General features: G+C 39.5%; 2 protein-coding genes across 2 annotated transcripts in view; both read left to right on the top strand.

Moving 5' to 3' along the window:
- The window catches only part of TRIM14 (tripartite motif containing 14), a 33690-nt gene extending 22422 nt beyond the window's left edge, over positions 1–11268 (top strand). Inside the window, exons 3-6 of the mRNA XM_069106035.1 lie at positions 516–749; positions 2709–2871; positions 4518–4610; positions 10588–11268. Coding sequence (XP_068962136.1) covers positions 516–749; positions 2709–2871; positions 4518–4610; positions 10588–11123 — 1026 coding nt within the window. The 3' untranslated portion in view covers positions 11124–11268. The remainder of the gene's footprint in view (positions 1–515; positions 750–2708; positions 2872–4517; positions 4611–10587) is intronic.
- A 12416-nt stretch (positions 11269–23684) lies between these two features.
- Positions 23685–24194, top strand: part of FRRS1L (ferric chelate reductase 1 like) — a 35826-nt gene continuing 35316 nt past the window's right edge. Inside the window, exon 1 of the mRNA XM_069106032.1 lies at positions 23685–24046. Within this exon, the coding sequence (XP_068962133.1) occupies positions 23821–24046 (226 nt within the window). The 5' untranslated portion in view covers positions 23685–23820. The remainder of the gene's footprint in view (positions 24047–24194) is intronic.

Genomic DNA, 24194 nt, shown 5'->3' with positions numbered 1-24194 from the left:
ATATTTGTAATCTCTATAGGCATTGTGAATATGGCATTGCTGATACAGCCCCTTAAGAGGGTACTGAGTAGGGACTGATTGAGTAGTGACTGATGATTGCATAGTAACTGATTTGTAACTTAGTGTGCCCCATGGGTGGAGGACTATGACCTTTTCTACTTTATGATTGAATGATTGACTTACTAAGTAATTGATTGACTAAATGACTGTACATTATTCAAAACTATGTGACCACTGGTGAAAACTATGTGGCCATTTTAGTGATAAGTTGTTGAGTTGTGACATGGTGAATGCTACATATTGATTTTCTGTGATAAGTTGTAACATTGTAAATGCTGGACCTTGATTTTCTGTGAATGTTTTGCTCTGATTTGTTATTGAATAAATAGAGAGTTTGCTATATTATGTAATTAGAACCTTGAAAGCTGTTCATAGCAGCAGTCCTCTGCAAAGCTGCTCATGTGTGGCTTTACAGATGATCAATTGGAAATTTTTTAAAATAATTTTATTTTTAGGAACATTCTGAGGCTACCAAAATCTGGCTAACAGGAAAATTTACTGAACTACGGTTATTACTTGATGAGGAAGAAATGGCTGCAAAGAAATTCCTTGACAGAAACACTCAACAGGCATTTAGAACATATGATGAGCAAGTGGAGTTGAGTCAAGAACGAATTAACATGATAGACAACCTTTCCAGGAAGATCCAAAGAATACACCAACAGCAAGATCCTGTACTATTGCTACAGGTAACAAGAGATTTCTGACGCTTAAGTATTCAACCACTAATCTTGCTTAGTTCACAGTGATTAGTGTCAATATTTATGTGGCATTTGAAGCACTTTAAGAGCCATGTCTTCTTTGTTTTTTTTCTTCTCTTTTCATACATTGATGCACACAATTATAGATTCTGTTTCACAATGAGAAAATGGGGTTTCTTGGGATACAGCATAAGACTTCATTTACAATGGGTAGTATCATTTGCTAAGGAAGCTTAGATTGGTCCAGACATTGTAATAAGACAGAACTCCTTTTCACCTTGTTGTTGTTTAGTAATTTCAGTCATGTCCTACTCTTCATGATTCCTTGGGCCTCTGAGTTTTCTCAGCAGAAATAGTGGAGTGGTTTGCCATGTGCTTCTCCAGCAGTATACAGAGGTTAAGTGACTTGCCCAAGGTCACACAGCAAGGCAGTTTCTGAGGCTAGATTTGAACTCAGTTCTTCCTGTCTCAAAGCCCAGTGCTCTATCCGTTGTGCCACTTAGCTGACCCCCTTTTCACTGCTGGAGTGCATTGAGGAAATCACAAGATACTACATTTAAGGGGCAGAACAAGAAAGTATCATTTAATATACCCATACAAATAAGCATATACCCTGCATAACTTATCTTAAAAGTAGCCAGACAGTACAAAAATTAACCAGTCAACATACTGTGAATTATTAAAATGTATTATTATTTAATAATAAATTTCGTGCATAATAATAATAAAGTACTTCATTTTATTTACTTTATTAAAGTACTTTACTAAAGCAATTTAATAATAATTAAAATTACTGCATTTTCCATCTTTTCTGACCTTATTGCTATATCTCTGCACACAAAAGTAGAATTTCTAGAGAATTGTTCTAAATGTACATTTATTTTAATCCATCAGCCTCTTTCCATCCCAATGGCGGTGGGGACAGCATGATGGAATCACTTACAATTATACTTGCAGTAATAGGGAGTAGGGTGATAAAAGACCTCCTGGTACTTGTTTCCTGTCTGTATCTCCAGGGACTGGCTTCTCAGACCCACAGGTCTCCCATGTCTGTAGCAACTTCATCCAGGGGTGATCAAACCCAGAGGTAAAAAAAATGGTTCAGTATAGTCAAATTCTCATTTACTTCAACAAACAGTTATTGCCTGCTATGTACCCAAACTAACATTCAATTCATTGAACACAGTATTGCTTACTATATGTGGTATAGGGCAACTAGGTGGCACAGTGGATAGAACACTAGGCATAGAATTAGAAAGTCACATCTTCCTGAGTTCAAATCCAGCCTCAGATACTTACTAGCTATGTGACCCTGGGCAAATCACTTGACCCTGTTTGCCTCCACTTCCTCATCTGTAAAATGAGCTAGAGAAATCACTCCAGTCTCTTTGCCAAGAAAACCCCGAATGGGGTCATGAAGAGTCAGATACAACCAAAGCAACTAAACATACTCCATCTACTCCTATTTCTTTTGTACGTTCTGATTTATATGTGTTGTCTCTCCCCTCCCCCCCCCCCCCATTGGAATATAAGCTCCTTGAGGGAAGGGAATGTCTTTGTTTTATTCTGGCTTTGTATACCCAGTATTCATCACCCAATGCCTGGTGAATGGTAAGCTCTTAATAAATGCTTGTTGATTGATAGATTCATGAGACTCATCACACTTAACTTGACAGCTGTCTGAATGATAGACATTCTGTACCCGTACCTGTCAATGTTTATGCTATCCTAGAATAGCTTTTTAGAACATCAGGTCACTTCCATGCCACAATGAGACACCAGAGTAGACTTCACTGGAGGGAATCCAAGCTAAATAGCATGAAAGTCAGTGGAGGGGATGGAGTTCTGATTTTTTTTGAGTAAGTAGGCATAAAAAGGACAGTGACATTCTTTTCCCTTTCACAGGTTTCTTTAAACCAACCATAAAATCAATTTTGTTACCTTTAGGAATATACAGCATCAGAAAAGGAAATGATGCAGCAGATGATTCCTGCAGAATTATGCCATCCAATACCTGTCAAGTTTGAACATGCCAAGACCTATTATAGGAACTTAGCAACATCTGTTTTTACCACTCTGCAGATGCCATTGGAAGTCCGCCTTAAAGAAGGTAAGTCATTTTTACTTAACCTAATTTCTTTGCAGACAATTAAGGATGCTTTTCCTTTCTGACCTACACCAGGTCTCTTTAGTCCAGATAAATCTGCCAAACTAATCTTCCTAAAATACTTTCCATCATGACATTCTTCTGCTCAAAAAAAGTTCAGTGGTTTGACTTACAAGGCAAAGTTCATATCCCTTGACCTTGCATTCAGGGCCCTTCAGAATCTGGCCCCAAATTGTCTTAATTCAGACTACTGCTCCTCTAAAGAAATCCTCTGCCCCAGCCCAACTCTTCTGGTTACCATCCTTTCTGTTCCGGCTCATGCTATTTTCCTTGTCTTTCTTACTCACTCATTTAGTAAACATTTATGGAAGCCTAACAAAGGAGAAAGTACTAACACTAATACTTCTTCAAAAGAGGTGCTGCCCTTAAGGGGTTTCCATTCTTCTGGTGTTCATAAACCTATGAAACACCAAGAGTGGGCAAGGATGTGGTCTATTAGGGACCAGCTTCTTCTCTGGCTTGCTTGAAATAGTTTTAGTGAACAAAGTAAAAGGACAACAAGAAGATAAAACTAGAAGGGAAATGAAATAGATCTCCTGGGGAAAAGTACTTTACAAAAAAATGAAAATGATAACTGAAACAATGAATAAGTAAAAAGAGAGAGAAAAAAAGAAACACAAACATTTTGGGGAGAGGTAAAAGAAAGTTAGAAGTCTCCAGAAGGTTAAATAATGCAACAGTAAGATACCCAAAGCAAAAATAGATCTACTCCAAGCACTTTGGGAGTATTCAACAAAATTAGCCCAATTCAACAAAAAAAAAGTAGGGTATAAAGGAAGAGCAAAGGAAGTATGGGACAAAAGAAGGAAAGAGAAGAGGAGGCAGAGCGGGGAGGGGAGAGAAAAGGAAATGGGAAAGGAAAACAAAAGAGAAAAAGAGGAGAGAAATGGTAAAGCATAGAAGAAGGAAGAGGAGAAGAGAAGAAAGGAGGTGCAAAAGGAGAGAAGAAGAGGTGGGAGGAGATGGGGAAGAAGAGGAGAAGAGATGGGAAAGGAGAGGAGGGGAGAAAAAAGAAGAAGAGATAAGAAAGGGAGAGTAGAAAAGAAGAAATGGGAAAAGGGAAAGGAAAGGGGATGGGGAGAAGAAAGGAGAAGAGAAAGAAGGTTATACCACCTGTTTCTGTAATTTCTTCTTGATCAGGTGCAAAAGCATGCATCAGTATCACCCAGGTACCACTGACAACTCATACTGTTGATCCTAAATTTATCTGCTTGTAACAGAAGCTTGTTATCTGACCCTACCTCATCTCTAAAACACTGTGCCTACCATCTTGCTATTTTGTATGTGTCCAACCACTCTCTTTCACTTAAATTTCTTACGATTAACCCTACCTAGCTCCTTCTTGCTCCAGTTGCCAAGACTTCCTTTTTGACTAGAATAGTCTCTCTCCACCTAACATCTGGTACAGACTGAGACTAACTTCATGTACTGGGAACAGTATATATGCTTTCCTTCTCATCTTAACTTCTTCCTCAATCACTCACAATACAGTAAAGTTTAAGTTTACATCAGAAAAAAATCAACACCACTACAAACTTCCCAGAACAAGTTCTCTGAGTGCTTAACAAGTCTCTTGCAATTTTTTCTAGATACTTGCAGTCCGCTTTCTGCATCTTCCAAGTCAAAACCTGGTACCTTGCTGAAAACAACACCAACACCTGAGCGTTCACACTTCTTAAAATGTAAGGTAACATTAGTATGTTACATAAAATAGCATAGGATTGTAGACTTTTGGCATAAATCTATGACACTTTCCATTTTTACATATAAAATATCCTTTCCTCATTTTAAAATGTTTCCCCTGTCAAAACAAAGTGTTTTAGTTGCATTTTAAAGCATTAGAATCAATGTGGTCATGGAAAGTCAAACAACTTTGAACCACAATACCCTTGCCCCAAAGGATTTTTAAAGTCTGAGATAAATTTTAGCAATGATAAATGCAAAGTCCTGCACTTAGGCTCTAAAAATCAACTGTGCCGGCACAGAATGAGAGCAACATGGGTCAGAAAATATTTACTGTGAGATAACCAAGCCATTTTGTTGGACATCAAGCACTATTTGAATTAGTGATGGTACTTAATAGCCAAAAAGACCTAATGAAATCTGCATCAATAGTAGCATGTCTAGAATATGGGATGTGCTCATTCCATTTCACTTATCCCTGGAGAAAACACATCTGAAAGTGTCTAATTCTAAGGGTTATAATTTGGAGGAGAAACTGATAAGCTGCATCATGTTCATAGGTCAGCAACCAGATAAAGAGTGATTCAAAATCAAATTCAAAACAAATATGTGGGGGCAGCCAGGTAGCACAGCGAGTAAGAGCACCGGCTCCAGTGTTGAGAAGACCTGGAGATCGAATCCCGGGCTCAGACACTTAGCACCCACCCAGAAACACCTGGCCGTGTAACCTTGAGCAAGTTACTTAACCCCAATTGCTTAGGGGCGGCCAGGTGGCTCAGCGAGTAAGAGCACCAGCTCCAGTGTCGGGATGATCTGGATCAAATCTGGGCTCAGATACTCAGCACCACACCCAGAAATAACTGGCCGTGTAACCTTGAGCAAGTTACTTAACCCCGATTGCTTAAAAAAATAATAATAATTTTTAAAAAAACAAATATGTATTGGTTGGAAAAACTGATCTCATAGTATTCAAAATTATAGATTATCTACTCCAACTCATTTCATAGATAGAGACCGAAGTCCAAGGGAACCTGGTGGGGCGGAATGAGCACTAGACTGGGAAGCACTAAAACCTAGGTTCAGATCCCACCTCAGATACCTATTTTTTTGCTCCTAAGCAAGTCATTTAACTTCTCTTAGGCTCCCATTCCTCATTTGTAAAGTGGAAATACAAATGATGGTAGTTTTGAGAGAGAGAGAGAGAGTATGAGATAGGCCCAGGATTTAAACACCTATTCACTGATAAATTGTATTATTTCCACTATTTCATACTTCTCATTTGGGGTAAAAGATAGCATGATGAGAGACATCAGGCTAAAGACCCCCCAGTTTAGCTTGGAAGAGAAAAGACAAAACACGATGAACGTTTATAAATCAATTTTTGGACTTAAAAAAAAACCAGGGTGCAACGATTATGTGGCAAAATATGGTTACTATATGCCAGGCACTGGAGAGGAAAATATAGTATAAGTAAAAAGAGAAGTCCTGCTTTCAGGTAACTTCCATTCTTATGGTGAAGACAACACATAAGAGGGAACTGAAAAGGGAATGGGGAGTAGGAGGAAGAAGGTACCCCACAAGGGGAGCAGGGGAGGATGGTGGCAAAGTTCAGATAGTCAGAACCACAATTAGGAGGGGAAAGGAGCATGACTGGCCTGGACCAATCCCAAAATGAAGCCCCCAAGGAACAACTCACTAATGGAAGAAAGGGACTAACATGGCAGACGGATGATTAGCAGCTTAACTTTTGACACTTGTTGAGTATTTGAAGGATTGACTGTAGTGTAGAAGAGGGATTATATTTCTCCTGCTTAGCCTCACAGGGCAGATTACAGCTATGTCCTTCAATACCTCTGTCTATCCTTTGTTATACTACCCTGGTAAAGGACACTAGGTATAATTATTGAACAATTATAGGTCTCATAAGAACAAATCCATAGAACAGGCCTGAGTTGCTCAAAGAGAATGTGGTAATACTGTGTGGTGTTCAGATCTAGTCCCCCTGGCTAATTATTATAGAAAGGCAAGTCACAGATCTAGTAATACTTCTTTGGCCTAAAGATATTTCTTATGTCCCTTGTGAGTACTTACCAAAGTTACTGTTTGAGAGATCCTAGGACTCCTTGTATCTTGAATTCTGAGACAAACAGGAAGATCTGGCAACAATCACAGTCCTTCCTTTTATTTTCCTGTAATACATAAGGGCAGCATGAGATTATGTACCTATACTACATGTGGGCAGCACTAGATAGAGGGCCAGCCTCGGAATTAGAATGGCCTCTGACCTTTACTGGTTATGTGACCCAAATCAAATCACTCTAACTTCTCAGTATTTTGAGTTGCAGAAAAGTTGATGTGCATCGGTAGAGGGAATTTCATCCCCAGGAGTTCTCTGAACTAATGGAATCATAGGTCCAGGCCTAAAAATAATAAAGAGAAGGAAGATGAAGGATTTTATCATTAGTAGAATGTATTTTCTCATGGAGAAAATCCCTCTACTGATGAAATCATTGGTTCAGATCTATCCCCCTAAAAAAGTGCATATTGGGCACAGATACAAATAATGCCCCAAGAAAAGCCCTAAATCTCTCCAAAGACATCATAACAAATAGATAAAATGTTTCTTAGTAATTACTCTGGTCCACATTATGAAATGACAATAATAAAGAATACATTAGCCCAGTTTTTAATATATTAATGTAGGTTGAAGTGGGGTGGATCATCAGGGGATGGAGGCCCAAATGTGGGTGCTGAATAGAATCATAAAATATTAGAACTATAAAGGTCCTTAGAGATCTGGTTCACTTGATGAGGAGGTTGAGACTTAGGCTAAGGAATTTGCCTGAGGTTTCCCTATAAGCAAATTGCAGAAGTAAGACCAAAATCCAAGTGTCCAGATTCACTTTCCAGTGTTCTTTCTGCCATGTCATTGTGCTGTCTACCTTGGGGTGGCATTAGTGGTAGTGAATTTAAATATAATTTCATGCGTGCTCTGGTTAATCATTACAAGTTTCTGACGGCCTTCCAGGTAAAAGTATCTGTTTACCTACAGGGTGTGATGATGTCAAGAGGGGGAGGAAGATAAGCCTTAGGAACTCATTCTATGAACTAACACAGTCTTTCCTAAGTAGGAGAGTGTTGAAGGGAAAAGTTCATGAGTAACATAGGGAAGAGAAGCTATACCTTCATAGCTCTCACAGAGATGGAATGTTTCAAATTGCTTTTTATGAAATATGAAAAATTGCTGAAGAGGATACACATGCCCAGGTTAATATTTTAAGAACCTTAAAAATGTCACACTGAGTCAGATTGATGACTCATCCACCTCAGGCTTCTACCTTTCACAGTGACACCAAGGTACAGCCATAAAAGAACATTATTAGAGGCAGTGTGGTGGAGTGGTTATTGGGACTCAGCACTAAGCATGGTATAAGTACTCCAGGATAGGGGCAGCAGGGAGAAAGAAAAAGTAAATCACAAAACTTAATAAATCTCTGATGACTAGCAACTTCTATACTATTTACATCTACAGCCCCATTTAATGATCATCAGTTGTGGAGTCACAAAGACCTGGGTTCAAGACCTGCCTTTGGCATATACTGACTATATGATCCTGGGCAAGTCTCTTAACCTTTCAGTGCTACAGACAACTCATCGTGACTATAAATGCAAAGCAGAAGCTCATATGAATTCAGGAAGAATTTCTTCAGTAGGGATTTGCTATGCCAATAAAATACAGTTCTAGTTCAGAAAGAAAGAAAGGAAAGGAGGAAGGAAGAAAAAGAAAGAAAAGAGAAAGTAAAGAAAGAAAAAACTCACCCCCCCCCAAAACAAAACAATATTTTCTTCCCTGATAGCAGCATGTACAGGAGAAAGAGTCTAGGTTTGGGAGTCAGAACAATTCAGTTTGAGTCCCAAATATACCTGTGTGGCTTTAATCAATTCACCTTTCTGATTCTCAGTTTCTTAAACTGTAAAATGAGGATGGTCGTAGCCACTTTTGGGGGCATTGGGATATGATGGATAAAGTTGGGAAGAGCTCGGGTCAAGCCTCACATCTGATATATCATGTGACTCTAAAAAGGTAATTTAACTTCTTAGGGTCATCAAACAACTCTCTAAGACAATGAGTTGCATAATAGTCAATGGAGTTTCCTGAATAATGAAATCATAATTCCAAGCCTAATAATAATAATAGTGAAGAGGAAAAGGAGCAACCCTGTAAACTCACAGGGATGTTCCAGTCTGTGAAAATAAATATGAAGTGATATGATGTTGTCACCTTGAAAAGGTGAAGGGTGTCTTACATATGCTCATTTCATTTCTCTTAAAATCGATTTTCCATGAGTTTGATTTGACTAATTGCCTTCTTTTGCACCTTTTTAAAAATGTATTTTCCCTAGGTCTTACCACCACGTCTTCATGTAGTGAATTCCACAAATGAACACTTGTTGTGTAAAGTTAGGCTTCCCTTTCTGTGTTCTGAATTTCTCTCTTTCTAGCTTGAAGAGGAATCTCTGCTTCTAGGACTATGATTCCAACATCTGGTGCATAATGTCTATGAATTAAGAAACCTCATATCCTCCTATAAAGCCTTTATCTTTCCCAACTTATCTCTTCTCATTTTTAAAAATCTCAGAGTTGGAAAGAACCTCAAAGTCCATCTAGTCTAATCAGTATCTGTCCAAGTGTCTCCTCTATAAAGTCTGTTCAAGTGGTCGTCCATAAATGAGAAGAAACCCACTGCCTTCCAAGGCAGCCTGTTCAGTTTCTGGATGACTCTAACTGTTGGAAGTTTTTCTTTACTTCAGTCCTAAATCTGCCTTGATATTTCTCACCAGTTAAGAGACAGCTTGGTGAAGCAGGTGGATTCTGGGCCCTGAAGTCAAAGCATGTGGCTCCAAATCTGACCTCAGCTTCCTCCTCTCTACGGTGAGAGGATTGAACCGGATGCCCCATGAGGTCCATTCCAGCTCTAAACCTATCCTTGTATTCCTAGTTCTGCCCTCTGGAGCCAAGCATTGCAAGTCTAATGGATTGACCTTCAAACACTTGAAGAAAGCAATTATTTGTTGCCCTACCCATTCACTCCCAACCCTAATCCCCAACACTTTTTTTTTCCCAGGTTAAATATCTCTAGTTCTTTCAAATAATCCTCACATAACATGATCACAAGAACCTTCAATGTCCTAGTCTTTCTTTTCTGGGCGCACTCCAGTTTATCAATATCTATCCCAAAATGTGGGATTCAGCACTAAGCATAGTGTAAGTACTCCAGGATAGGGGCAGCAAGGAGGAAGAAAAAGTAAATCACAAAACTTAACAAATCCCTGATGACTAGCAACTTCTATTCCATTTACATCTACAATCACATTTAATGATCATAGTTCTTCATGATGATGTGTTTGTAATGATTTCAAGATTCTCATTCGTTGAAGGAAGAGTCAAATTTTTCTCATATACTGTCAAAAAACAGTTTAAGGGGCAGCCAGATAGCACAGCGAGTAAGAGCACCGGCTCCAGTGTCGGGATGACATATGAATCGAATCTGGGCTCAGACACTTATTACCCACCCAGATACACCTGGCCATGTAACCTTGAGCAAGTTACTTAACCCCAATTGCTTAGGGGCGGCCAGGTGGCTCAGCGAGTAAGAGCACTGGCTCCAGTGTTGGGATGACCTAGGGATCAAATCTGGGCTCAGATACTTAGAACCACACCCAGAAACAACTGGCTATGTAACCTTGAACAAGTTACTTAACTCCAATTGCTTAAAAAAAAAAAACAGTTTAAAAAACCTGATACAATTTAGAAAGTTTTTCAGCACAGCTTGAAACAAAAACAAGTAACTGATTAACTTACAATTAACCAAAACATGCTTTTCTGAATACTTGGAATTATTCAGATGTTTTGTTATTGTTGTTTTGCTGTATTTTGGAAAGAATGGATGATTTGTTTGGGGTGTCTTTTAAACAGATGCCAGAATCCCAACCCTGGAACCAGACACAATGCATCCCCGGTTGCGACTGTCTGAAGACCGTTTGACAGTGACCTGTGTTTTAATTGGCAAGATTCAATTATGTAATCCCCAGAGGTTTGACAAACTGTGGCAGGTGCTGAGCCGGGACTCTTTCTTTTCTGGGAGTCATTATTGGGAGGTGGATTTACTCAAGTCTGGGATAGGATGGTGGATAGGGGTGGCCTATTCTTCTATTGAACGCAAAGGAAATTCTGAAGCCAGTCGTTTGGGATTTAATAGAGAGTCTTGGTGTTTAAAAAGATTTGATCTAGAATACTGGGCATTTCATAATGGAGAAAGAACACGAATAACAATAGATCATGATCCTGAAAGGATTGGAATTTTCCTAGACTATGAGGCTGGAATTCTCTCTTTTTATGATATAACATGTGGTATGATGCACTTGCACACATTTTACTCAAAGTTCCAAGAGCCACTTTATCCAGCACTGAGGCTATGGGAAGGATCAATAACCATACGTAAATTGCCATAGGGCCCCTGCTAGTCCCAGGAGATGATTGGTCCCAGGGTTGAGTGATAAGGGTATAGGAAAGGATTCTCTTTGCAGATATACAGTTGGTACTATAATGACAATAATAAAGATGATTAACATTTGCACAGCACTTTAAAGTTTTCAGAGTGGTTTGTGTATACATTATTTCATTTGAACCTCACAATAACCCTCTGAGGTAGGGATTCTCAATATCATTACCCCATTTTACAGATGAGGAAATTGAGGCCCAGTGACTTCCTCATGGTCCCCCAACTAAATTATCAGAAGCAAAATTTGAAATCAAGTGTTCCCAACTCCAAGTTCAACCCTCTAGGTAGTAATATTTATTACTACTAACTACTAACATTACTAGTAGTGTGATTATTCTAGGTGATAATGTTAATGCTAGGTGGAAATGTTAGGGATTAAAGTAAAGAAAAAGTATTAAAAGAGACTAGGCCAGGGGCAGCCAGGTGGCTCAGTGAGTAAGAGCACCGGCCCCAGAGTCGGGAGGACCTGGGATCCAATCTGGGCTCAGATACCACCACACCCAGAAATAACTGGCCGTGTAACCTTGAGCAAGTTACTTAACCCCAATTGCTTAAAAAAAAATAGATTAGGCCCAGCATATTCAGTTGATACAGCACTTCTTAAACTGTGGGTACCAACCCCATATGAAGTCCCACAGTTTAAGAAGTGCTGAAGGGATCGTGAGTGGAAAAGTTTAAGAAGCCCTGAATTATTAGGCCTTGGCAAAGTGCAGAGTACTTAGCTTAACCTTGGTCCTGGCATAGATATCTCACTGCTTTGTCCTGATGTTTTATTCAGCTGACCAAATTGCTTATGTAGATAAAAGGAGACACCCGAAATGTGATATTGTACCTGGACAACCAGTAATTTATGTAACTGTAGACTTGAAACTAAACACAGGATCTAAAATGTAACCAGTCCTAGATTAAGGAACTCTTGGGTATGGGTCATTCTAATCAGGGATGCTGGGATCTGCCAAGCAGATGAGCAGATCTGGAAAATTAAGAAGAATCCTGTCATTGGAAAGCAATAGGGTGTGTGTGTGTGTGTGTGTGTGTGTTACACAGTTTCTATAAGGGACTTAATGACTTTTGACCTTTACTAATCCAGGACTCCCAACCTGGGCAAATAAATGGTGAGACCTAATTCAATAAAGCAAATGATTCCTTTTTGTGTCTTGAAATCTAATGTGTCATACTCCTTAGTTTTCTAGGACGAAGAAGTTGTACACATGAGGCTTAAGGTTACTCCATTTAAGATGCCCAAATTACAGGTTTACTATCTGCCTAGAATTATAAGGAAGGGCCTGTCTCAACACAAAAAAAGAAAGAAAAAAAACTTAATAAAATGAAGAAATTAAAACAACTCAACAAAATAAAAAAAGGAAAGGGGTTTCCCTCTCAGAGGAAAAGTCTAATACCAAATTAACTCCCAGGGTATGTGGAACTCCCCTAGGAGGGATTATGATCTATGGGTCAACTGAAAGATCTCATCATACATAGACGGACACACTCACACCCAAGTGAGAAACTAAACTACCTTGGGTGAAAATTCTAGCACATAGGACAATCTCAATTAAGATAAGAGTTTGTGGATCATGTACACATGTACAGAGAAATAAAGGCCCTGACAAAATTTCTCCTACAACACATAGAACTTTCTGTTTTTGTCCATTGGATCCTTTTCACATTAACAGGGCATTTCAAATGAAAGTCCAAAACCATCCAATTACAGGACAAGCATATTAACTCAGAAAGAAAGCGAACAAAACCACTGACCTGGAAAATAAATCCAGGAGAGAGAATTTAAAAATTATTGGACTACCTGAAAGCCATGACCAAAGTAAGAACCTAGAAATCATCCTCCAGGAAGTTCTCAAAGAAAACTGCCCTGATGTTTTAGTACCAGAGGGCAAAATAGAGTTTGAAAGAATCCACCGATTACCTCCTGAAAAAGATCCCCAAAAGAAAACTCCTAGGAATATTATAGCCAGGTTCCAGAATTCCCAGATTAAGGAAAGAATATTGCAAGCAACCAGGAAGAAACAATTTGAATATTGTGGAAACACAATCAGGATAACCCAGGATCTGGCAGCTTCTACACTGAGGAATTGAAGGGCTTGGAATATGATATTCCAGAGGTTAAAGGAGCTAGGATTAAAACCAAGAGTCACCTACGCAGCAAAACTGAGTATCATGTTTCAGGGGGAAATATGGTCATTCTGTGGAATAGAGGACTTTCAAGCATTCTTGCTGAAAAAACCAGAGTTGAATAGCAAATTTGACATGCAGATACAAGAAGCAAGAGAAGCATGAAAAGGTAAAAAGGGAAAAGAAATCATAAGGAACTTATCAAAGTTGAACTATTAACATTCCTACATGGAAAAACAATAATGAAACTTTTCTCAGTAGTTGAAGGGATTAGATCTATATATATATATATATATATATATATATATGTCTATATATGAGGGTATATGGGCATATGAATACATATGTGAATATGTGTATATATGTTTACAGGTATACATAGATAGAGGGCACAGGACCAGTTTAACAGGTGAAATTAAGAGGTGAGAGAAGAAGGGGAGAAACAGATTGGGGTAAACTATCTCATACAGAAGAGGCGAGGGGAAATGGTTACAATGAAGGAGAAGTATAGCAAGGCAAAGGGGAACGGGTCAACCTTATTCCCATTGAATTTGGCTTGAGGAGGGAATGAAATACACACTAAATAGGGTAAATCACCCTCCAGGAGAGTGGGGGGGAGGGAAGTTGGAAGCACCCACTTTTGAAAAGGGACGGGATCAAAGTAGAGAATAGAATGGGTGGGAGGTGGGATAGGAGGGAGGGAAATATAGTCAGTCTTTTACAATATATCTACTATATTATTGTTTTGCATTAGCCACACATGTACAACCCATACTGAACTGCTTATCTTCCCAGTAAGGGTGGGTGACAAGGAAGGAAGGGAATGAATCTGGAATTAAAAGTTTTAAAATCAAATATTCAAATACATATATGTACCGTGTTTCCCCGATAATAAGACCTATCCCGAAAATAAGCCCTCCCCTTACTGTGTAAGATTCCTCTAAAATAAGCCCTCCCCCCGAAAATAAGCCCTATTGAGATTGCTACTAGTACTGTAGTGAAGGTGATCCCCTGCGCTACATGCTACATTACAGTACCCTCTGTATGCACCGACTCCCCCCCTGTGAAATGCACGCCGCGCTCCGAGCTGCATCCAATCAGAGCTGCAGCAGTGAGCGCGTCATCCTGTTCTTCCCCAGTGATTTGCTTGCTGGCGCCATTGAGAGCAGTGCTGCGGAGGAGAGCTGAGGCAGGACAACATAAAAACCCGGTATGTAAGCGGGAGTGAGGGGGCATGATGGAGGATAAAAAGGGCATGATGGAGGAAAAAAGAAGAACTCAGGGGGCATGATGGAGTGAAAAGAAGGACTGATGGTCATAATTTTATTATTCTGTCTGTTTTGACCCCAGACATGAGTACAAAAAGGAAGAGCTATACTGTTGAGTATAAGAAAGCAATTGTAGAGGAGTCACATGGCAAGAATCTTGCAGTTTTCTGTAAAGAAAAACTTTTGGATCTTTGAATGGTCAGAAAATGGAGAGCAGATTATAATAACCTCAATCAACAGGTGGATGAGGGAAAAGGGAAAAAGTGCAGGTCTGGATCAGGTCGGCAGCCCTTATATCCTGACTTGGAGATCCTCATTGGTGAATGGATTGCTGACAGGAGAGCAAAGGCCTTGGTTGTGCGCAGGGCTGATATTCAAGCATTTGCCCTTTCAATGGCACCAGAGTTTGAAATGGTCTCAGAAGGATTCAAAGCATCACAACACTGGTTGGACAGTTTCCTTCAATGGTATGAACTGTCCCTAAGAAGATCAACAACACTGTTTAAGCTGGAAGATGCTGAAGTTATTAAACATGCACTTGCATTCAAGTCCTTTATTGATAGGATCGACATTTCCAAGTACCAAACCTGCAATATGATTGCTATGGATGAAACTGCAGTGTTTATGGGACAAGGATCTCAAACAACAATTCATCACAGGGGTGCAACGTCAATCTACATTCCCACCACTGGCTATGAAAGTGCACGGGTCACCTGTGTTTTGGCAATTCGTTTGGATGGAAAGAAAGCCACACCTCTAATCATCAGTAAGGGCAAGAAAGATAAGATTGAATGTGTATCTGGCATTTACGTTCTTGAAACCGAAAAAGCCTGATGTACACAAGCCGTTATAAGAAAGTGGGTTGATTTAATGCTGCTACTTGTTATGCGAGGTAACCAAAGAGGTCTGATAGTCTGGGATTCAGCCAGCACTCACCGCACTAAAGAAATGAAGAACTTCCTTGCAGAGAGAAGAATAGATCAAGTAATGATTCCTGCAGGAATGACTGCCTATCTCCAGACCCTTGATATTGCAATAAACAAGCCATTCAAGGACCATTTGCGCATGGAAGTCAATGACTACACTGAAAATAGAATGGAAAGAAATCAGCGTGGAAACTTTGTGAAGCCCTGTCTGCAAGAAGTCGCGACTTGGGTGAAGAAGTCATGGGATAAAATTACTGACAGCTGTGTCGCCAAGGCACTACGAGCAGGTTGCCTGGACAAGACATATTCATTTAAAGAGAGCTATATTGCTGGACATGACAGATTGGGTCCACTTCTTCTGAAGGAAATGGAAGCGCAAGACATCCAGGACGGAATTCAGGATATGGACACTTATGACGATATTGTTGAAGAAGATGACATGATCATTATTGAATAAAGGTACAATTTTTTGTTCACACTTACCTGTTTATTAAAATTGCTGTCAATGTTCATTAAAATAAGCCCTCCCCTGAAAATAAGCCCTCTGGTGTTTTTCTGTTCAAAAAATTAATAAGACAGTGTCTTATTATCGGGGAAACACGGTATATATGTGTGTGTGTATATATAATATATATATACTATTATTAATACCATCTTACATGTAATTGGAAAATAAGATATACAGGCACTGAGGCACAGAGATCCGCTGGAAAAGTCGAAAGGGGTATGGGATAAAATATGGGAGAGAGCAGATTGGAGGAGGGGATATCCTGTGGGACTGCTATTTTGGGGCCATGGGTAGGGGAAAAACGGGAAGAAAATTTGTAACTCAAAATCTGGTGGAAACGAATGATGTAAATCAGAAGTTAATAAAGCACTAAAAAAAAAAGAAAGCAAACAAAGTTAGATGAGCCCCAAACACATGTGGGGCTCCCAAGAGAGGATTAAGTGTTCAAAGTTGATGAGAATCAGCCCCTCGGATCTTGGAAGATGTTCCCAAATATAACAGCTAACTTCATAGTAGACTGTAGGGTACCTTCTTCTACTAAAAGCAGCATGTTTTGTCTTCAGACCTGTGGAGTCATGTGTGGTCACTACATTGATCAGAGCCTTTAAGTCTTTTAAAAGTTTTGTTTTGTTTTTTACAATTTTGTAGTTATTGTATAAATTATTCTCAAGGTTCTGTTCATTTCACTCTGCATCAACCCATAACTAGCTATTATTATCATCTGAATGCAGCTCTCTCACTATTTCTTACAGCCCAATAAATATTCCATTGTATTCATATACCATGATTTGTTCGGTCATTTCCTAATTGATAAGTACCCTCTTTGTTTCAAGTTTGTTGGTTTTACCAAAATGCTGCTATGAATATTTTTATACATATGAATCCTTTCTCTTGTCAACCCTGAAAACAAATGGCCAAGATTTCACAGAGTTTTTGCAACTGTTATGAACTCTAAAAATACCGAAGAATTCTCACAGGTTATCATAACCATAGTTAACTCAGAAAATAAAAATAAAAACTAGAGAGCTAACAGTGGTAACAAGCAAAAAGCTTTCTTTATTCCTTTGGAGGAAGGAAACTAGACACATGTGCCAGGCCCTTCTCAAGTAGGAGACCCACCTTAGTGTGGGGCAAATCTCAGTAAATATACTAGTGACTACTCAGTAAGCTATAGTCCTAACAATGAGGGGCAGGGCTTCATGACCAGGACATGGGGACTGCAGGTATTTGTCCGAGCTCAGAGATCACCTGGTGCTGGTATGAAACAATTCTGAGATTTTGCTGCAGTTGAGTTCATCCAGAGGGCGAGAACAAAGAATTGTTATGACATGCTCAGGGCACAGCTTGCTTGCTCGGCCTTGGCTTTGGAAAACAGGGTATCTCTTAATAGTAAAAAGGGAGGAGTAGAAAGAGAGGGGGGTGGTCTTGGTATAGCAATCCTGACACCGTCTTTTATATTTTTGAAGGCCTAATAGCTGAATCAAAATATAGGCAATTTAGTGGGTTTTTAGTATAGTTTTTAAGTTGCTTTCTATAATAGCTAAACCAGTTAGCAACTCCAACAACGGTTCATTAGTGTGCTTATCCCCATATCCCCTCCAACAATTGTTTTCCTTTTTTGGGTCATCTTTACAAATCTGATAAAAGTGTGGTAGAACCCCAAGCTTTTAATTTACATTTCCCTTATTAGTCATTTGGTATGTTTTTGTATGGTTATTGACAGCTTGTTTTCATTCTTTGGAGAACTATTTATAAGCTTTTATCATTTGCCTATGGACAAATGATCCTTAAAATTTTGAAGCAATTCTCTACGTATCCTTAATATCATACCTTTATCAGAGAATCTTGCTCCCAAGATTTTTCCCCCCAGTTAACGATTTCTCTTCTAATTCTAATTGCATTGATTTTGTTTGTGTAAAAGCTTTACAATTTTGTGTAATCACAATTGTCCATTTTACCACCCGAGTTTCTCTCTGTCTCCACATTTTCCTGAGTCAAATTGCATCATACCAAGATATTCTTTTTGTAAAATTAGGTACCAAGAACATTTCAGGGACTACACTTTTGTCTGGGGATGCAGAGGTTAAACTTAGACAATCTGTGACAAAGATCTGAAAATACCAGCAAGGCAACCAGTCAGTCATTCATTTTTTCTAGGCATTGTTCTTTAAATACAAATAGAAGGACAAAAACAGACCACCACCACCACCACCACTACTACTACTACTACTACTACACATAAGGAAGAGGAAGAAGGTGGCTAACTAGCATTTATATAATCTTTTAAGTTTTCCAAGAATTTTGCAAATATTTCATTTTACCTCCACAGCTACCTTGGAAGATGTTATTATTCAGTCATTTCATTTTTTCCAAAATCTTCTCCACACTATCAAGTCTTTTCTGGCAAAGCTGCTACAGTGGTTTGCCAATTCTTTTTTTTTTAATCAAATGCTTTATTAACTTCTAGTTTATATCATTCATTTCTGCAAGATTTTGAGTTACAAATTTTCTCCCCGTTTTCCCCCTACCCATCACCCCAAAACAGCGATCCCACTGGATATCCCCTCCTCCATCTGCTCTCCCTCACATCTTCTCCCATCCCCCCTCTGACTTTCCAGTAGGGCACAGTGGATCTCTATGCTCCAGGGTCTGTATGTCTTATTTCCCAGTTACATGCAAAATAATATTAATAATAGTATATATAATATATATATATATTAAACATTTGATTTAAGATATTCTTTTTAAAGAAAATGGAAGCTACATTTAAGATAGGCCTCTTTACAGTATGTGACTCCCCTTTGACAGAGGAGCTGGTGACACACTGTTCTCCATAAGAGAAATTTTTTAAGGTGATGTCAGATTTATCCATTTTGAGGCACTCTGGAATGATGAGAATTCAGCAGAGGTTCTGGCTAATTGCTCTTCAATTCACCTAGCCCAGTATTGATCCAATTATTGTAAAACTTGGTAGACTTTCAATGGGTGGGGGAAGGTGGTCAAGCTAAACTTGCACTTTAAGAATTGGATAGTAGAGGCACCTAACACTCCCATTTCCATCCTCAGAGCTCTATGAAAGGGAAAGCCTTTTATAGGCTGTGGTTAACTACCACCAGTTATTCCAAGAACAAGCTTGTTAAATCCCTGGCCACTAGAGATGGATACTGAAGGGCAATTAAAAGGAAGCTTAAAAGTCTCCTAGGGAAAAGTGGGCTTTATTAGTAGGAGAAAAATAGAGTCTATGTTAGATCAAACCAAAAGTTCATCAGGCTACCAAATCTTAACAGGTGATGAAAGAAAGGACTTGCTGCAGTAAATCCAAAACCTTAATTGTCAGCACAAATTGTGACTTGCAAAACCTCCAACAGCAACAGGCAAAACCACTAAGCAGCATTGGTACCAGGCAATAGTGTGCTATCTTTAAGCAGAGGTTTTTAATCTGGGGTCTATGAACTTCCTTTTGTGTGTGTGTGTGTGTGTGTGTGTGTGTGTGTGTGTGTTTGTGTGTGCTTTTTTAAAACTTTTGATAAATATTTCAATTTAATTAGTTTCCTTTTTAAGCTGCTATCCATGTAGCTTGCCTATTATTTAGGGATGCTCCCTAAAAGTCCAGTGCCCAGTGTCAGGCATTGTTCTTTAGTGACAGGGGATTGAGCTCAGCCACTGGGCTAAGATATGTAACTCAAGGCTGAATTTGGAACATATCATCACTCAGATGTTTTATTTGATCCACTCTAGGTTTAAGCTTTGGAGTAAAACAGTACCCAAACCACACAATCAACCCACATACCTAAAGGATATAGACAGGCCACATAGGCTCCCCAACCTCACCAAGGGGATTGGGGGTCAATTGTCAAAGCCCACAAATAGAGGAAAGTGTAGTAGAACACTAGACCACTGCAGCAGAACTAGACATACTGTTCTGCAAACCTTTCTTGAAATGTCTGCTACCATATTTTCCTAAACAATTCATTGTCAATACCATCAGACTGGTTGATCCCAACTAAATATTTTACCTGGTAACTAAAGTACAGGCAAAATCGACAGAATTAAATCTCTAGTGCATATTATTCTGTTCCCTCACTACCAAAAATAAGGTGCTTAACCAAGAGAAGGGATAGGAGTATGTTGTAGCTAGCTTTAAATTATTTGGAGGTCTATCATGTAGCAGATAAATTCAATCTGTTCTAGTTGGTCCTGGGACCAGAACTAGAAGCAATAATGAGAACCAGTTGCAGAGAAATAGATTTAGGTTATATGGAAGGGAAAACTTCTGAAGAATTAGAGCTCTTCTAAAGCAAAGTGGGCTGCTTAGGGCCCCTTTCCAATTGAATACAAGGGGAAAAGTTAGATGGCTACTTGCTAGGAATGTTGAAGAGTTTTGTTTGTTTTTTTGGGTCTTTTTTAGGTCTGGGTTCACTATAGATGACTTCTGAGTTTTCTTCAAACTCTGAATTTCTATTATTTTATCATTAGAAGAACAATACAGAACATATCAAAGCAAAAGATGATCACCACCATCTATAAGTCCCCTCTTTATGTAGTTTCCCCAGACCTAATGGGTTCATCCAATTCTTTGTATATTATAGGAAAATAAATGCCACAAAACCACATCTACATTCCAATGACACATTTTGGAATTATATAAGCTGTTCTCCTTACCACTAATCTTTTCACCTTTTCAGTCTTGTCCTACTTACAGCTATTCCAATCATACTAACTTTAAAATCTTGAATGGCTCCTTAAATTAAGTCCAGGCACTTCAAGGCTTCCACAAATATGACTAACCTAATTTCCAAGTCTTACTCTTATTTCTCATTTTCATGCAATTTACAAAGTGGGCTACTTATTCTTTCCTCATCATGCTGTCTACTTTCCTACCTCCATGCCTTTATTTGTGTTCTTTCTCCCACCTAGAATTTGTTTCCTTCCCCCACCCCAATCTTTACTTGTCAAAAGCCTATACTTCCTGGGGTGGCGCTTGGTTGGCGCAATGAGTAAAGCGCTGGCCCCAGAGTCGGGAGGACCCGAGTTTGGTTCCGGCCTCAGACACTTAACACCCACACAAAAATACTAGCCTTGTAACCTTGGGCAAGTTACTTAACCCGAATTGCCCTCCAAAAGGCAAAAAAAAAAGCCTATACTTCCTTCAAAATTCTTTGTATATATTGGCTCTTCCATGATTTCTTTCCTGATCTTTCCAGTCAGACATGATCTCTCTCTTCTGAACTCTCATAGCACTTGTCCTCTTTTATCTTGCAAGTTTAGGATTGAGGGTAGACAAGGTAGGTAGCTAACTCTAAAACATAGTACATGGGAGTAACTGAAGAATAGGTCTTATGTTACTTTTTTCATAATTGCATATATTTCCAATTCCAGAAAATCCTACTTTAAATGGCATAGTTAATTGCTTCTAATATAACTCGAATTGCATTTGGTATAGGGAAGGTACAAAGCCTTGGGTAGATAAGCAACATAGGATTGCTTAAAATGTAAGAAATATGTCATGCCCCTTGTCTAGTTATTTGTGGACCCACCCTCCTATCAGACTGTAAACTCCTTAGTGGCAGGAATTGTTTTATTTATCTTTATATTTCCCATAGAGAGGCAATATGATGTAATGGATACCAGTCATGTAGCTAAGAAGGAAGACTTTCTTGGAAGGAAGGCCTTCAAATCCTTCCTCTGACACATATTGGCTGTGGGACCCAAGGGAAGTCACTTAACCTTTTAATGCTCCAGGAAACTCTTGAAGACTTTAGGTTGCTCAACTAGGTCTATATCCCAAAAGAGATTAAAAAAAAAAGGAAAAGGACTTATATGTACAAAAATATTTATAGCAGCTCTTTTCTGGTGGCAAAGAACTGGAAATTGAGGGGATGCCCATCAATTGGGAAATGGTTGAACAAGTTGTGGTATATGATTGTGATGGGATACTGTTATGCTATAAGAAATGATGAGCAGGATGCTCTAAGAAAAATCTGGAAAGACTTACATGAACTGATGCAAAGTGAAATGAGTAGAACCAGGAGAACATTGTACACAGTAACAGCAATATTGTAAGATGATCAACTGTGAATAATTTAACTATCCTCAGCAATACAACATACAGGATAATTTCAAAGGACTCATGATGAAAAATACTATCCATCCCCAGAGAAAGAACTGACAGAATCCGATTATAGATCAAAGTATACTTTTTTTACTTTCTTGATTTTTCTTTTTTGGTTTATGTTTTCTTTGACAACAAGATTAATATGGAAATACGTTTTGCATGACTATACATGTATAACCTATGTTAAATTGCTTGCCTTCTCAATGAGCAGAGCCGGGAGGGAGGGAGAGAATTTGGAACTAAAAATATTTTTAAATGAATGTTGAAAAATGTTTTTACGTATAATTGGGGAAAAATAAATTACTAAATAAAAAAAATAAGCCTTTTTGAGTTCCAGGGGACTCATGTTGAAGCATGCTGACCACCTCCTGACAGAGAGGTGATGGTGTCTCAGAGTTCAGATTAAGATTTTTCTTTTGGACAATGTAGGAATCTGTTTCCCTTAAACTATGCATATTTGCAATAGGAGGTTTGTTTTTTCTATGGTGAGAGGGGGAGATGGGAAGGAGAGAAAGCTTGTCTTCATTTGAAAATAAGAGCCCTGCCTTTAAGGGGCCCACATTCTAATAGGAGAAGTCAACCTGTATTGCTAGAGGGAGTACCCTTACCTAGGGAATATCTTATATCAATGGAACCACGGATCCTGCCCTTATCTCCATTCCAGTATTTCCCAATGACCTAAGCAGTATATCCCACGTAATGGCCACTTAACAGATTTTTGTATAATTGAATTGATTTAAATTGAAGAGAAGAAAGAGAGAATCTATAACACTCTCATTTAGTATTCAGCTCATTCTGAGACCATGAGAAACCACGCTCTATTTCAATTTTACATTCTGATGCATCTGTAACTGTAACATCATTCTCCCGACATGAATTTACATATATGGTTATAAACTGCAAACTCCTACTACTAGATTTTCGATATGGACTATCCTTTGTATGTTCTGCAAGCAAATTCAAAAACGAAGGCATTGCTAGATAGAATGTGGTAAATTAAGATATTCAGATAATTCGAGAACAGCTTCCAAGGGAAAAACAAATACGCATAATTTAACATCTCAAAATTTGCCCAAGCTTCTTCTTCCGAGGAGTAATTGAAAACAAGGTAGCTGAAAACATCACCCACAAGGAAGCAATTTGGAATAAATCTAAATGTACCTTTAAAAAAATCATTGAATATGCAGATATAATTGTATTTAAAGAAAAATCATCTGCCACCCATGTAAAATTTCAAATCCTTGCGTAATTCTTGAAGGCTATTTTCCACTTTCTTTTCTTGTAATTTTTTCATCACAAAGCACGTTCACAGTGATTTTTTTTTTACGCTTTTAGGACAAAACCTGGGTAGATTGGCAGGTCTCTCAGTGACGGGTTTTATGCGGTAAATACGCCCCATTCCTTGGTTCCTTTGTGTTCAATCTGAATTTGCTAGGGAGGGATTTAGAAAAAAGGAGAGGGTATGAGCAAGAGGGAGCCGAGTGAGGAGGGGGGAGGAGGGAGCGGGGGCGGGGGGATAAGGGAGGGGACCTGAGGAGGGGGAAGAAAGGCAAGGGGGGCTGCGGCTGAGGCTGCGGCTGGGGCTGCGGCTGAGGCTGCGTCAGCGTTGCTTAGAGAGAGAGAAAGGCAGACAGAGCCCCGGAGCCGGTGCAGCCACCCGGCGGTACCAGCTCCTCGGCGGGCTCTTTTTCCTCGCTGCCATGCTCCAACTGCCCCTGCTGCCCCTTCTGCACTGCCTGGGCTGCAGCGCCTGGCTGCTGCTGCTGGCGGGGCCCATAGCCTCGTCGGCCAGCCCAGCCGACGACAGCGCCAGGAGAGGGGACTCCTCTTCGTCCGGGAGCGACGAGGTACAGCGCCAGCCGCACGACTCGTCGTACGGCACCTTTGCCAGCGAGTTCTATGACCTTCGCTACCTGTCGGAGGAGGGTGAGGCTGAGGGTCCACTGTGGGGGGGTGGGAGGTGGGGGAGGGTGAAGGTATAAGAAGGGGGAACAGAAAGCAGGGGATGAGGGTGGGAGTAAGGGATGGGGGGCCAGTAGAAGGGGGTGGGGGTGGGGAGACCACCCGAAGATCA

Source organism: Petaurus breviceps, unplaced genomic scaffold (assembly GCF_028583685.1).
Source record: "Petaurus breviceps papuanus isolate PSGF00001 unplaced genomic scaffold, PetGlider_PUasm1.0 138, whole genome shotgun sequence".
NCBI classification, from domain to species: Eukaryota; Metazoa; Chordata; class Mammalia; order Diprotodontia; family Petauridae; genus Petaurus; species Petaurus breviceps.
The sequence above is the reverse complement of the archived record's forward strand: the minus strand, read 5'-3'. Positions and strand labels throughout refer to the sequence as shown.